This window comes from Choloepus didactylus, chromosome 23 (genome assembly GCF_015220235.1).
Source record: "Choloepus didactylus isolate mChoDid1 chromosome 23, mChoDid1.pri, whole genome shotgun sequence".
Taxonomy (NCBI): domain Eukaryota; kingdom Metazoa; phylum Chordata; class Mammalia; order Pilosa; family Megalonychidae; genus Choloepus; species Choloepus didactylus.
In genome coordinates this window covers 20873523-20887864 of record NC_051329.1, presented here as the reverse complement: position 1 = coordinate 20887864, position 14342 = coordinate 20873523, and the positions used below count along the sequence as shown (strand labels likewise).

Below are 14342 nucleotides of genomic sequence, written 5' to 3'. Positions count from 1 at the left end.
TGTTTTATCATTTTCAGTGTTCTTCATTCCTTCTTGTAGATCCAAGTCCTTTTGATGTTTTTTCCCTTCAGCTTAAAAAAATTCCTTTAATATTTCTTGCAGATGATCTGCTCATTACAAATTCAATTATATTTTATTCATATGCAAATTATTTAAATGAGACTTCATGTTTTTTGGTTTCTACATGGCTTTCCTTTTTTTTTTTAAAGAGAAGTTGTAGGTTTAAACATATGAACACTTCACAAATTTGCATGTCATCCTTGTGCAGGGACTATGCTAATCTTCTCTGTATCATTACAATTTTAGTATATGTGCTGCCGAGGAGAGCACTTGCCTTCAGTTTTGAAGAATAGTTTTTGCTGGATATTGAATTTTGGATTGATGTTTTGTTGTTGTTGTTTTGGTTTATTTTAAATTTGTCATTTTAGAGACATTGTTTATTGTATTCTGGCTTTCGTCTTTTCTAACTAGAAGTCAGCCATCATTCATCTTGTTCTTCCGTATGTAAAGTGTTGCGTTTTTCCCTTTCGCTGCTTACAAGATTTTTCTCTTTATTTTTGGATTTCAGCATTTTGATCATTCTGTGCCTTGGTTTGGTTTACTTCATATGTATCCTGCTGGGGTTTGCTGAGTTTTTAAAGTCTGCACATTTATATTTTTCACCAAATTTGGAAAAGTTTTAGCCATTATTTTTTCAAAAAATGTTTCTACCTCATTCTCCTCTCCTGGTACTCTAATTACATGTTAGACCCACTTGATATTGTCCCACAGGTTTCTGAGGCTGTGTTTATTTTTCTTCAGTGTTTTTCCTTGTTCTTCAAATTAGATAATTTTCTCTTGATCTGTCTTCAGGTTCACTGACTGTTTTTCCGTCTTCAATCTCTGTTAGTATATACGGTGAATTTTTCATTTAAGTTTTTGTTCTTTTTAGTTGTATAATTTCCTTTTGCTTCTTCTTTGTAGTTTCCATTTCCCTACCGAGATTCTGCATTTGTCCATTCATTAGAACTGTGTTTTCCTTAAGTCCTTGAGCATAGTCATAGTACTTCTTTAAGGTCTTTGCAAGCTAAATTCTAGGTCATTTCTTTTACTATTCACTGTGGGTCACATTTTCCTCTTTCTCTGTATGTCTAGTTATTGCACATTTAACATCATTAATGATACGTAGTAAAGACTTTGGATTCTGTTATGTTTCTCTGAAAAATGTTGAATTTGTTCTAACAGGCACTTAATTTGGCTGAGCTCAAACTCCAAACTCTGTCTCGCCTACTGGGGGCAGCAGGTGAACTCTCTGCTCAGTTTTTTCAGCTTCCAACTGCTGCTTTTTTCCCAGTTCCCTGGAATCTCTCCTGTGTATGTGTAGTTCAGTGGTCAGCCATGGAGTTGGGCAGAATTTATATACCGATTTGGGGCTCATCTTCTCTGTGCCCCCCTTCTTTCTGGATTTCCCCCAGCCTTTCTGCCAGCTTTAAACTCTGTCCTCTGGTACTTCAACCCAGAAAGACTGCTGCCCTTTGCCACCCTGAATTGACTGCGTAGATTGGGGAGTACCCTGAGTCAAAAAGCCACCAACATGCAAATCTTACCCATAGAGTTCCTGTTTTTTAAGGGTTGATTTCTTTCCAATTTCTTTTGGTAGCTTTTGGTAGCCCTTCTGTCCTTCAAATAGCTTTGATTTTTTGGTTTGATTTGGTTTGGTCCAGATTTTATCATTGTTATCTCAAGAAAGGATATTTCAGCTAAGCTACTCTGCATTTCCAAAAGCAAGAACTCCCACTGTGTTTTATAATGTACTTTTGGGCAATTAATAACATAACATGAACAGCTTTCCACATAATCTTTCTTTTACTACATTATTTTTAGTGGCCATTTAGCATGGACATGCCATAATTTTTTTAACCATTCCCTAGAAATTTTGACTATTCAAATTTTTGCTGTTATATGTAATACTGTGACAAATTTCCCTGTAGCTATGTCAGTGGTTACTTCCTTAGGATAAAATCTCGGAATTGCTGGATCAGATATGTAATCATTTAGTTTCTCCAAGCTATCTTTTAGTATTACTGTACCTCCTATGTTTATGAGGTTGTTTTTAATAGAATTTGCTTCTGAGTATTTATATTATGTTCCTTTTAACATTGGACATCTATACATTAGACAGTTTCATAGTCATATATCTTCCCATCCATAAAACTTTGAATTGAACTTGAGTCCTTTCTGGATTTTCTGCAATGTTTGTTTCAGAGTCCTGTTCGATTTGATACGTTTGATAGCCTTTCACTAAGTATTCCAGCTGCCACATGGGTATGTACTGATCCATGGTTTATTTTGGGTGTGTTTTGGGGATGTTTAAATCTGAAAGGATTTTATGCATTTTATGTGACTCAGGTAGCATGGGTTTCTTAGACATGTGGTTGTTTGAATCCTGTCTTAGCTTTAATGTTTAGTATCATAGCCTGCATATGGGAGAGAGGAAGGCAGATGGTTTTTCTCTTGCTACAGAAATTTTGGCTTTTTGCATATGTATATATAAATAATACAGATTTCAAATTCAAAGATATTTAAAACTGTGGAGTCCATACTAGTCTGCAGTGTTACTTCCTCATACTCTTGAATCTGTCAGTTATAGCAAGTCAAGGAAATTTTGAGCTCCACATTTGTTCAGGAAACATCTCAGTTGTATCTGTGAAACTTTTTTGCCTACATACGCAACAGTAAAGCTCTGGGATTCACACTGCTATCTGTTAAGAATTTCAATATAGCTCTCCTTTAAATTATAATAACTTCCTTTTTCTTGTGCTGCAGGGTCATCCATTGACCCTAGACCACTGCCTGCACCACTTTATCTCATCAGAATCAGTGCGGGATGTTGTATGTGACAACTGTACAAAGGTATGCATTTAACCTCCAATGTCATCTCCCCAGCTAGCCTGTGTGTCTTTATATAGTGCTTCGCACACTATTGGCCTGAACTCTATGATGACACCCAATGGATCTTTTCAGCCACAACCACCTCTACCTAACTTGGTTTGGAAGTTGGCAGCCCATGGACCAAAATCTCTTTTCTAGGTGACTTTTGTTCTATATACAGAGTGCTTAAAGAAAAAAATGTGAATGTCATGCTTTTAGATGGGATGTGCACTTTTCAATTTGCTACCTCCTATTTGTCCCACACCCTGCCTCATAACCTATGCCACTTAGCTGATCCCCCTAAGCAACTGAATTTCACCATATAAATTAAGAGGAACTGTGTGGAATATAATTTTTCAAGACACCAAACAAAATAGATTACATGCCACTATCAGAGTTTCAGTGTTGGTTCTTCTCTTTTCTCTTTCTTTCACTGTTATGGTTATTTAAAGACGTGAGGGATCAGTGGAAACAATTCATAGATGATTGGGCAGCTAAGTTCATTTCAGCAGGTAGTTTACACTGGCCATTAACCAGACCCCACTGCAATGAAAGCACAATTGAATACAGGTATAACACCAACCTGATCTGCAGATGTCCTATTTCAAGGATTTTTGCAGAGAAATTGTTGTTTCTTCTATTTCAGATTGAAGCAAAAGGGACGTTGAATGGAGAAAAGGTGGAACATCAGAGGACCACTTTTGTTAAACAGTTGAAACTAGGGAAGGTGAGCCTGCACCACTCACCTTGTTGGCTTTGCTTTTGAGGACGCTTTGTGTCTCCCTCCTGAAAAGATTCGGCTCTTTCTGGTTGTCTTCCCCACCCTGCAGCTCCCTCAGTGTCTGTGCATCCACCTACAGCGACTGAGCTGGTCTAGCCACGGCACACCTCTGAAGCGGCATGAGCATGTGCAGTTTAATGAATTCTTGATGATGGACATCTACAAGTATCACCTCCTTGGACATAAACCCGGTCAACACAATCCAAAACTTAATAATAATGTCGGCCCAGCATTACAACTGAAGGATGGGCCTGCAGCCCCCAACTCAGGTGGGTGGCCAGGTTGCTAATATATTAGGAATTCGTGACAGAGAGAAAAGAAGTTTGCCATTATGATATGCTGCCTCCACCTCCCAGGTTACTTATATGAAGGGGAGGCTTGCACATGACTGCTAAATTCTTGAGAAAAGCAGGATTGGGGATATTAAAATTATATAGTAATGACATACATAGTTTTAAAAACTGTATTATACATGAAAATCTGTAAGGAGAAAACCTTAAGTTTGCAGTCATCCTTTCTGGATGTCAATAATAATTGGCTTACATCACATCATTCCAATGAATTTCTTTTCTTTCTTCCTCCCATCCCCGCTACAATCATCTCATTTATATAGGAAATGTGGGGAGGAAATATCCTGGCTAAAAGTCATCAAAGATCATATTTGTGTTGCTACTTCTATCCTGAATTATTTGTCTGATTCTGTTATTGTCCTCAATTGAGGTTAATCAAGTGAATTGAGTGCCAGTAAATCAAGGTAGCTATTATTGCCCTCAGACTTACTGATGAGAAAATTGAGCCTCCAAGAGGTTAAATGGTTAGTTCAGGGCAATAGCAAATGAGAGAGCTAGCATAGAAGTAGTGTTGGGGTAGTTTTTTAAAGGCATTGTATATATTGAGTTCTTTTGAATTGCAGAGGAGGAAACTAAAATCCAATGACTTTAAAGACTCAAAGCCTAAACCAGCCACCCACATGCTGCTTCCAGTTGTCAGGATTTTCTTCCCTGCACCCCTGTATTTTCTGATTTAGTGTCCTTTACTACTTTTGTTCTTTTTTTGCAACAACTGAATTGCCTGGCAAGACATCCTTACAGGGAGACTATTTTGCCCTTCCTTGGGCCATTAATAGATTAGCATAAGGGAACCGCTGGGGTAGGGAGAGGGCACTGAACTTGGCCCTTCTTGCTAACTATGTACCTTTTCACCTTCGTCTCCTCCTCTCCCAGGCTGTGGTGAGGCCCATTAGCAGTCAGAGCACGCTGGCCCTGGCCAGAAATGTCAACAGTGAACCACTTGATACTGAAAGTCCCCTAATTATGACAGTTGAAAGGGAAAGCGATGGAAATATTACCTTAATTATTTTGTCTACCCTCACAAATATTTGTTAATGCTCTTACATATTGATATTCCTTGACATTAAGCAATATCTGAAGACATTTTGGGATGTCACAACTGGGGGGGGGCGTTACTAAAATCTAGTGGGTGGAGGCCAGGGATGCTGTGCCACGTCCCACAAAGTACAGGACAGCTTCCCCCACAAAGGCTTCCTCCCAGTGCCGAGGTTGAGAAACTGTGGTTTGGGTCAAAATGCTGGTAAATTAGCAACTGCTTAACTTTAGCATGTGTCTTCAGCAAACAGGAATAGGAAACTGTTCTGGTTTGCTAATACTGCCATTTGCAAAATACCAGAAATGGACTGGCTTTTATATGGGGGGTTTATTTGGTTACACAGTTACAGTCTTAAGGCCATAAATTGTCCAAGGTAAGGCATCAGCAATAGAGTACCTTCACTGGAGAAAGGCCATTGACGTCCAGAAAACTTCTGTTAGCTGGGAAGCCATGTGGCTGGCATCTGCTTGCTCCCAGGTTGTGTTTCAAAATGGCAAAATTCTCTGTATCAGCCTCTTGGGGCAAACTCTGGGCTGGTGCCTCCAAGTGACAGCAAAACTCTGCTTTCAATGGCCGTCTTCAAAATGTCTCTGTAAGTTGCACCTCCTCCTCCTTTAGTTGCTCTGAGGCCCCTCTGTTTGTGAGCTCTTTTTATAGGACTCCAGTAAACTAATCAAGACCCACCCTGAATGGGTGGGGCCACACCTCCATGGAAACATTCAATCAAGAGGTCATATACCCTAATCAGAGGTGTTACCAGTCACATCTCCATGGAAACAAAGCAATCCAAAGATTCCAACCTAATCAACACTAATACAACTGCCCCCACAAAATTGCATCAAAGATAATGGCATTTTGGGGAACATAATACATCCAAACTGGCACAGGTACCTTCACTGAATGATGACCGATGGCGTCTGAAAACCTCTGTTAGCTGGGAAACCACGTGGGTGGCATCTGCTTGCTCCCAGCTTGTGTTTCAAGATAGTGTTCTCCAAAACATCAATGTCAGCTTCCAACAGCCGTCTTCAAAGTGTGTCTCTCAGCTGCAGCAACCGTCTGCGCCTGTGTGGCTCTTTTTTTTTTTTTTTTTCCATTTTTATTGAGATTGTTCAGATACCATACAATTATCCAAAGATCCAAAGTATACAATCACTTGCCCCTGGGTACCCTCATACAGCTGTGCATCCATCACACTTAATTTTTGTTCAATTTTTAGAAACGTTTCATTACTCCAGACAAGAAATAAAGTGAAAGATGAAAAAAGAAAAAAAGAAAAGGAAACTCTAATCCTCCCCTATCCCTAACCAACCCCCCTCAATTGTTGACTCCTAGTATTGATATAGTACGTTTGTTACTGTTTATGAAAAAATGTTGAAATACTACTAACTGTAGTATATAGTTTGTAATAGGTATATAGTTCTTCCCTATATGCCCCTCTATTATTAACTTCTAATTGTATTGTCATACATTTGTTCTGGTTCATGAAGTGATTTCTAGTATTTGTACAGTTGATCATGGACATTGTGTGTGGCTCTTTTTAAAGTACTCCAGTGATGTAATCAAGGCCCACGCTGAATGGGCGGGGCCACACCTCCATGGAAATATTCAATGAGAGGTCACACCCTAACCAAAGGTGTCACTCACAGTTGGGTGGGTCACATCTCCATGGAAACAACCTAATCCCAGTATCCCAAGAGACTGGATTAAAAGAGCATGGCTTTTTCCTGGGGAACATAATATATCTAAACTGGCACAGAATCTCAAAGATTCACAAAGCTGTCCAGGCTCAGCAGTGGACCAAGAGCCAGGTACAATTCCCCTATTTGGGATTAAACTAGTCAGGGACAGAAAAAGATGAAATTTTATGGCTCAATTTAATCCAAAATACATATTTTTTCTTTATAGCATTATAGGACAGTTAATTTTCAAGGTAATCAAAACCATGTTATATTTACTCAGAGCCACTTGCTAATTTTAATTTGAGCCTTTTTCTCTTGCAGTTCTGAGTCAGCCAGGGGGCCCCAAAACACAAATTTTTATGAATGGCGCCTGCTCCCCATCTTTATTGCCGATGCTGCCGACCCCAGTGACACTCCCTCTCCCAGTTGTTCCTGACTACAGGTGAGCTACTGTTTAGAAGCACATTCTTCATTCATTGTAAGCTGCTAGTTCTCAGTTTCTAAAACCAGCTTTTCACAGAAATTAATTAATTAAAATTTAGAGATTAATTTTTTTTTACATTTTAAAGTAGAATTTTACCATTAAGCATTCTCTTGTTTTTGTTCAAAATAGAAATCATTTAAAAATAAGAATTGTAAAAATATACAAAATTTAAATATATATACATCTTATGTGTACTTGTGTATAAATAAAGTGAAGAACATTTTTAATTTCTTGAGATACCCCCTAGAGATGACCAGTTAAATCTTTAAGGTCTAACCCTCTAGAGTTGTGAGTGTGAGTATATGTATACACACAAATACATATATTCATAGAATGGAACATCTTGTCATAAGAGTAAATATAGATCTGTATTGTATTGGTTGTATTGTATTTAGCTATATGGATGTACTATTTCATCAGTCCCCTATTATTGAATCTGGGATCTTTTTATTTTTTGTCCTTGCCTATAAAGCCTTCTTTGTTATATTTGTAAACCTCTCACATTTGTTGCTACCATTCAGCTCCTCCACATACCTCTTCCAGCTGATGGCAGTTATTGTCCACCATGGAGACATGCATTCTGGACACTTTGTGACTTACCGACGGTCCCCACCCTCGGCCAAGAACCCTCTCTCAACTAGCAGTCAGTGGCTGTGGATTTCTGACGACACTGTCCGCAAAGCCAGCCTGCAGGAGGTTCTGTCCTCCAGTGCTTACCTGCTGTTCTATGAGCGTGTTCTTTCCAAGATGCAGCACCAGAGTCAGGAGTACAAGGCTGAAGAGTGACCCTGCCCCAGCTGCAAAGCTAGAGCTGATGGAACTGTCTGAACTGTTCAGAACAAAAGCAAAATCATATGTGTGTTATGCAAGCAGCCCCACTCGAGTCCTTCTGCCTTCTGTGTGTTGAAAGAGCAGGTTCCACCTGGGAGCTGGTGGCCCTGATTCCTGCTAAATGCAGCTCCTTTGAGCAGCTCTTCTAGTGTGCACTGAAAGGGGTCATCATGTTAGGAAAGCATTCATTATGTCTAGAGCGTCTTTTTAATCATCTGATACAGGTAATTAAAAAGAAATCAGATCTGGAAGCCACTTTTTTTATATTCTAATATGTTCAGTGTTTTCAAGCAGAGTTACTTTGTCTAATCCTCTGATGTTTCAGCATATAAAAAAGATATTTTATTTTTTAATAGGCAGGCCCATAAAAATTGTTGACTGAATTAGTGAAGTTATAAAAGGCAGTCAATTTAAAAGAAAAAGTGCCTTTCACTTTTGATTGCTTTTGTAGCACATCCATTCTGGAAAATATACATTATCTAAGAGTCATATAAACAATATTTGAAAAGCTCTAGTCCTTCTAAGTTACTCCATGGATAGCAAAAGAACAGGTAAAAGATGCTTAAAGAACACACACCTTCCTTTTGTATGTCTTTTTCTAATCTTTCAATTCTTTATATGTGGCAAAGGCACATCTGCCAAATCTGCTCCTTGGGGAAATTCTTAAACTACTTTGTCAGTTTAAGTGAAATGCTTACTTGTTCCTTTTATCTTTTGTACACTGGGCTAAGAGATATTAATTATACAATATCATAAGCTGTGTGAATAGCCAGACGTGAGCAGTTTTCTGTGTGACTCCCATACCAAACCTCTGCTCTGTAGAAAACCCTTTATGACACTAGGATCCACTGTGGAAAATTATTTTCACCTATTTATTTCTTGCCCACACAGAGCTCTTAAACTTAACATTTCTAGATAGGAGCCTGGGGCTGTGTTGAAATGACAATCCCAGCTTTGAGAGGTGGATGAGGAAAAGAGAGATAGGCTTTGGGGCTGCAGACTTTCTTGACCCCAGTTTCCTCATTTGTAAAGTGAAGGGTTAGAGCAGATGACCATCAGAGGCCAGGCTTTTCCATAAAAGGAAGAAGTCTTTTATTTTAAACACATAGCTACAGCAGATGTCTAGTATTGTTTTTCTACTGCTCATTTTTGTTATATGACCATATTCTATATTTATCTTCTTTTCCAGTAGCCTAATGTAAAAAGACTATTGAGCATTTTCTTCCCTTTTCAGATAAGTCTCATGAATGCAGCCAAGGGCCAAAGGAACTTTGATTGCACAGTAGTACCTGTGTTTTAGCTAGATTTTTCTATTTAAAAAATAAAAAAGATACCAAATTCAAACGGATTCCTCAGAGATAAGATTTGGAATTAGATTCATCCTGAGAGTCACCCGAGGTAAGGCTAAGAACTGTGCTTCCCTTGGTGGGGGAGAAATGCCGGATACTTCAAGACTGCCTTGATGGCAGCTCAGAGTGCAAGAAGCCCAGGAGATCAACGTTCTGCTGGACCCAGTGTGCATCTTGAGGACTTAGTAACTCTTGCTATCAGTAGAATATACTGTGAAGGGACTTGAGGCTGTGAACTTAAGTGTGAAAGGAACAGCTTGAACCGTCTGATCCATTCACTGCTGATGTCCTTTACTGATTCCGTTGCAAACCCTGGCTTTGATGTTGAAAGGAACGGACTTATTTTACCTGAATCTGGTTGAACAAATACTCAGTTGTGTCACCTTGAACTGCACTGCAAAGTTGTAACTTTGAGTAACTGCTCTTCTGCCATTGGTTACTCTTTGAAATCTGCCGTTAGAGAGAGATGTCGGGCCTGAAAGGGGGATTTCCCTTTTACCATAGTTTTAAGCAGTTCTTTGGTTAGAAGACAGGGTTTGAGCCAAGATTGTAAATGTGAATGATGTCTGTGCAAAGTCGATTAACTTGACTTAAAGCTGATTTTCTCATTTTGTAAATTATTAGGAATTAAGTAGCAGCCAGATCATCTTATTTCCAGTTTTAAGTTATTTACAAAGTTCACGAAGTTAGATTCTTTTGCAAACAGCTAAGTTAAACTAGTAGTTTACGCCATAATAACTGCTGGTTTATGTATTTGCTAAAGGTACTTTTTATATTTGCTGTGTATTATAGCAATAAAAGAATCATTTTGCTAGGAAAAAAGTCAACTGGTATTCTTTTTATTATTTACTGATTTGGTACAAACATCATCTTTCTGAATTCAGCACTCTTGCATAATAAGCTCTACACTTTGGTTAAACCTCTTCTATGTTCTCTGCTGGTAAAGGGAATGTCAGCTCCCTCTAAGAGCAGAGCAGAAAAGAGAAAACAGAAATACTGACTGGTAAAAACGTTTTTACTTTTTAATAGGCAGAATTTTCCGAAATGTCAGATTGACTCGAGGAGACAGAACCTTCTTCCGGATGGGAAGACTGTGATACCAGTGGGTGTTGGTCGGGTGGTTCATCATGAGTAAGCTGCCGTGGGCCAGCTGCAGCTGCACCGCCTCCACTCTGCGGGAGCGCTTCTTCCCTCGAGAATCCTTGTGCCGAAAGACGAAGTCTCTGCAGGCGCCGAAAGAGACAGAGGCGATGGGGCTCCCTGGAGCCAGCTCTCTCTCATCATCTCGGTGCTCACCAATGTGGTCACAGCCATCTTTATATCTGCAGTGAGAAAACAAGTACAGTTCATAAAAGCAACACCTTCCTGAGAAGCACCAACCAAGTCACCCCTCATTTTATTACACTGGGCTAAGAAATATTAATTATAGAATATTGTAAGTGTGAAAGGGCGCTACATGCACAGCTATCCCTGCTTCCGCAAGGGCTTGAGGTCTTTATCTGGTTCTAAAGATGAGCCGAGTCTGAAGCATTTTCCCTTTATCTCATCCCATTTGATCACATGCTTTAAAACTTAACACACCAAAGAGGCCAAAAACAAGTCTTAAAGAGTTGTCCTGGTTCCTATGTCACATAAACTGGTTTCTCCCGACACTTAGAATAAAATGCACGTCCCTGGCACAGTCTGGGCCCTTCCTACATCTGAGTTCACCCCATACCCCTCCCCTCATTCACTGCTTTCCAGACACTACAGTGGATTTCTGCTCTGTAGAGACTCTAATCTCCCTCTGCTTCTCCCTCCAGGTGTCCGGGTGGCTTGCTCACTCCACAAATGCCACTGCCTCAGTGAGCCTCCCCCCGCCCACCACCGACCACCTCATTCAAAGTGACCTTCCCCTGAACCAAGGTGTTCTCAAAAGGCATGATCATGACCCCCAGAGTCTGGAGACATTTTAGGCTGCCGTGACTCGGGGGTGGGGGTGGCGTGCTCCTGGCATGGAGTGGGTGGAGATCAGGGATGCTGCTCAACACCCTATAATTACAATGCACACGACAGCCCCACAACAAAGAATTATCCGGCTTACAGTGTCAATAGTGCTGCTTTTTACAAATGCAGCCCTGTAGTCAACCCCTTCCTGATCTCAGTCATTCTCACTCAAATCAGCCTGTTTAATTTTTCTTCCAGACACTCAGCACTGTCTGAAGTTATCTTGTTCGATTTTTTGTTCACCAGTTCCCAGTACAGTGTGAGCTCCAGAAAGACTGCTTATGCCATTCCACCGTTCTATCCCTTGAACATTAAAGAAGTATTTGTTGTACAAATGAATAAAATATGGTAGAATCCTAAACTCTTCCTTTTGGAAGACAGAGATTAAGAAAATCCAGTCCACTGGCCTATAAAGAAAAGGAAGTTAAAAACCAGGTAGGGTATCACCTGTTGATGACCACAAAGTTGAAGGTCTGTCCAGTCACCCGAGAGACACAATCCCGAACACGCTCTAGAACTGGGATCCAGGGCTTTGGAGACAGAGTTAGGCCTGAAAATGTGTAGGTCACCCCAGCATCACCGTAAGTCGCTTGCTTCCTGGGCACACTGTGCCACTTCCCAAACACCTGCACCTTGGCCAGGGCACCTGTTCAGATGGAGCGCACAGTGAGTTCTGACCCTCTGAGTCCCTCAAAGCCAGACAAGCAAGTGCCCTACATATCTGCCTTCAGGATTGAAGGGGAAGTAAAACAGGAATAACTTTTTCCTCTACTGTTCAATGTTATTTTAATGCCCTGACCGAGGACCCCTCCGGAAAACTCTTATGGGATTGCTCAAAATGTTCACGTAAGAACAGATTCTTGTCCTACACTTAGAGAAACACAGTCCCAGTCCAGTATTTTATTACCACTGTAACCTAATTGTCTTAACTACAGTAGGAGAAAAACAGATGAAGAGGCTTAAATTGGAGCACGGTGAAGTTAAGTCACACACTAAGGTGGTTGTGTCAACTGGGGCAGCCAAGGGCCTGTGGATTCATGAAGGATGGCGTTAAGGCAGCTCAGGCTGGAGGCTAGAGACTTCTGTGGGATTCTCAGAGTGCTCTGCCAGACCCCTGGATGCTCGTCACAGGCAACAGCAGTGGTTCTGAGTGTGGACCCTGGACCAGTAGCATCTACATCTCCCGGAAACCCTTAGACACTAAGAGTTGCGTGGGATTGGGCCCAGCAATCCAAGTCCTGACAAGCCTTCCAGGGGATGCTGAACCACTGCTGTAGAGGAATTACCTGGTTATTTGCCTGTCCCTCCCAAAGAACCACTGGTTCTCAACCCTAGCTGTACGTTAAAATCACATGGAAGCTTTCTAAAAACCCTGATGCCCAAGCTGAACCCCCACCCCCCAAACTGATTCAATTGGTCTTGGGTAGAAACCTGCATCATTTTGTTTTTGTTTTAAATTTGCCCGGATGATTCTGATTAGTAGAATCTGTGGGGAGATTTACTGAGAATCAGGAGCCAGCTGTGAGCCGGTACACACACAATCTTGCCCCCCCCCCCCAAGTTTGTATCCCAAGGGGCCCAGGAATATTTGTTGAATCAATTAACCAACCTGTCAGTAGTTAACGACTCCTGCATTCAGATTTCTCTAAACATAGGCTGGTTATATCAAACAAGCCTTCAACATACACTTATACTGCAGTCCTTGGCTTACCTGTAAAATATTCTACTTCTTTCTCCAACTCTCGGAAAATCTCATCTGCCTCAGCTCTGCCAAAGAGAACCGTGTAATCGCAGTCTAGGCCCTCAGCCCGAATGTGCCGCCAGCTGAGGCCTGCCAAGGGGATTCCATCCTCCAGGGTTTCTCTCCTGGGCCTTTTCCTTGTGCTTTCCTTATCGCCTCCCAACATGGTGGAGCATTCTCCCATCTGCTCTTGCTCCTGCCCTAAGCTTCCCTCTTCCCTCTTTTCCAAATGACCCTTTAAAGCCCCCTTCACCAGGAATTTGTCCATCCTGGCTCCACAAGGTCAGGGCTGGGCATCAGAGGCGAAGCAAAGAAAAAGGGAGAGGCTGCCCAGGCCCTGTCTCTGATGCAAAAAGCCGTTCAGCAAAGCGGTCCCAAAGCATTCTTTAACACTGTAAGTTTAAAACCGTATCCTAGAAAAGTAGGGAATCTTAAAGCCAGAGGGACCCCTAGGGCTGATGCGGTCCAGAGCTTCCCGGACCTGGCTGCGCATGAGAATCAGCCAGCTAGCCTGCAAAACCCGAGGTGTCTGCACCCCACCCCCGAGCGCCTGACATTTTTAAGGAGCTCCCCCCAGGAATTCCTCACGCCACACCAAATTTGGAAACCAACAATTCAGTTTAAACCCTCATTTTACAGATGGGCAAACTGCCTGAAGTTACCCAGGAAAGCAGTGCCACTATCTCCTGGTTACAATACTCCCTAAGGATAACCATCCCCCCACACCAGTACTACAATAGGTAACTATAATACTCAAATAGATACGATAAACCAGTTAAACATGGTCAAACACATACGCTGAATTCTGATAGAAAATAAGAATTTTAACACGTGCGTGGAAGGTGGTGGCGGTGAGCGTTCTCTTTAAACTCTCAGACACCACCCGCGAAGCTCTGAATCCTACAAACACCTACAAAGAACCGGAGGAAAAGAGAAAACACTCCCCCTCCCCGCGCCACAGCCACTGCTTCCGGGTAGATTTCGCGCTGCAGGCTGGGAAATGTCCCGGGAATTTGCAAAGCAAGGCGGTGGGACGGCCCCTGGCGCCACCTGTTGGCCTCGCAGTGCATTGCAGGCATTGCCGTGTTTTAGCTTAACAGTTTGGTCTGCGACTGCTAAGGATCATCTGTGGTTTGGGAGTTATTGTTGGGTGTCGCCTCTCACCGGGGATTATTTTGGTGTCCTGACAGGG

The 14342-nt window shown here is 41.5% G+C and overlaps 2 protein-coding genes and 1 non-coding gene across 3 annotated transcripts; 1 reads left to right on the top strand and 2 right to left on the bottom strand.

The window, feature by feature from the left end:
- Nucleotides 1-223: 223 nt before the first annotated feature.
- On the bottom strand, nucleotides 224-330 carry LOC119519663. Its single transcript, XR_005214065.1, has one exon. It is a non-coding gene; the product is annotated as a U6 spliceosomal RNA (small nuclear RNA).
- A 2430-nt stretch (nucleotides 331-2760) lies between these two features.
- Nucleotides 2761-10250, top strand: USP30 (ubiquitin specific peptidase 30). Its single transcript, XM_037816959.1, has 5 exons — nucleotides 2761-2892; nucleotides 3557-3637; nucleotides 3741-3960; nucleotides 7081-7201; nucleotides 7765-10250. The coding sequence occupies exons 3-5, from the start codon at nucleotides 3840-3842 to the stop codon at nucleotides 8027-8029; spliced, it is 507 nt and encodes a 168-aa protein (XP_037672887.1). The 5' UTR covers nucleotides 2761-2892; nucleotides 3557-3637; nucleotides 3741-3839; the 3' UTR covers nucleotides 8030-10250.
- Nucleotides 10236-14105, bottom strand: ALKBH2 (alkB homolog 2, alpha-ketoglutarate dependent dioxygenase). The gene is made up of 3 exons (XM_037816957.1): nucleotides 13121-14105; nucleotides 11857-12055; nucleotides 10236-10745 (listed from the first exon to the last, which is right to left on the bottom strand). Exons 1-3 carry the CDS (start codon nucleotides 13416-13418, stop codon nucleotides 10439-10441), a joined length of 804 nt encoding a protein of 267 aa, XP_037672885.1. The 5' UTR covers nucleotides 13419-14105; the 3' UTR covers nucleotides 10236-10438.
- Between the last annotated feature and the right edge of the window lie 237 nt (nucleotides 14106-14342).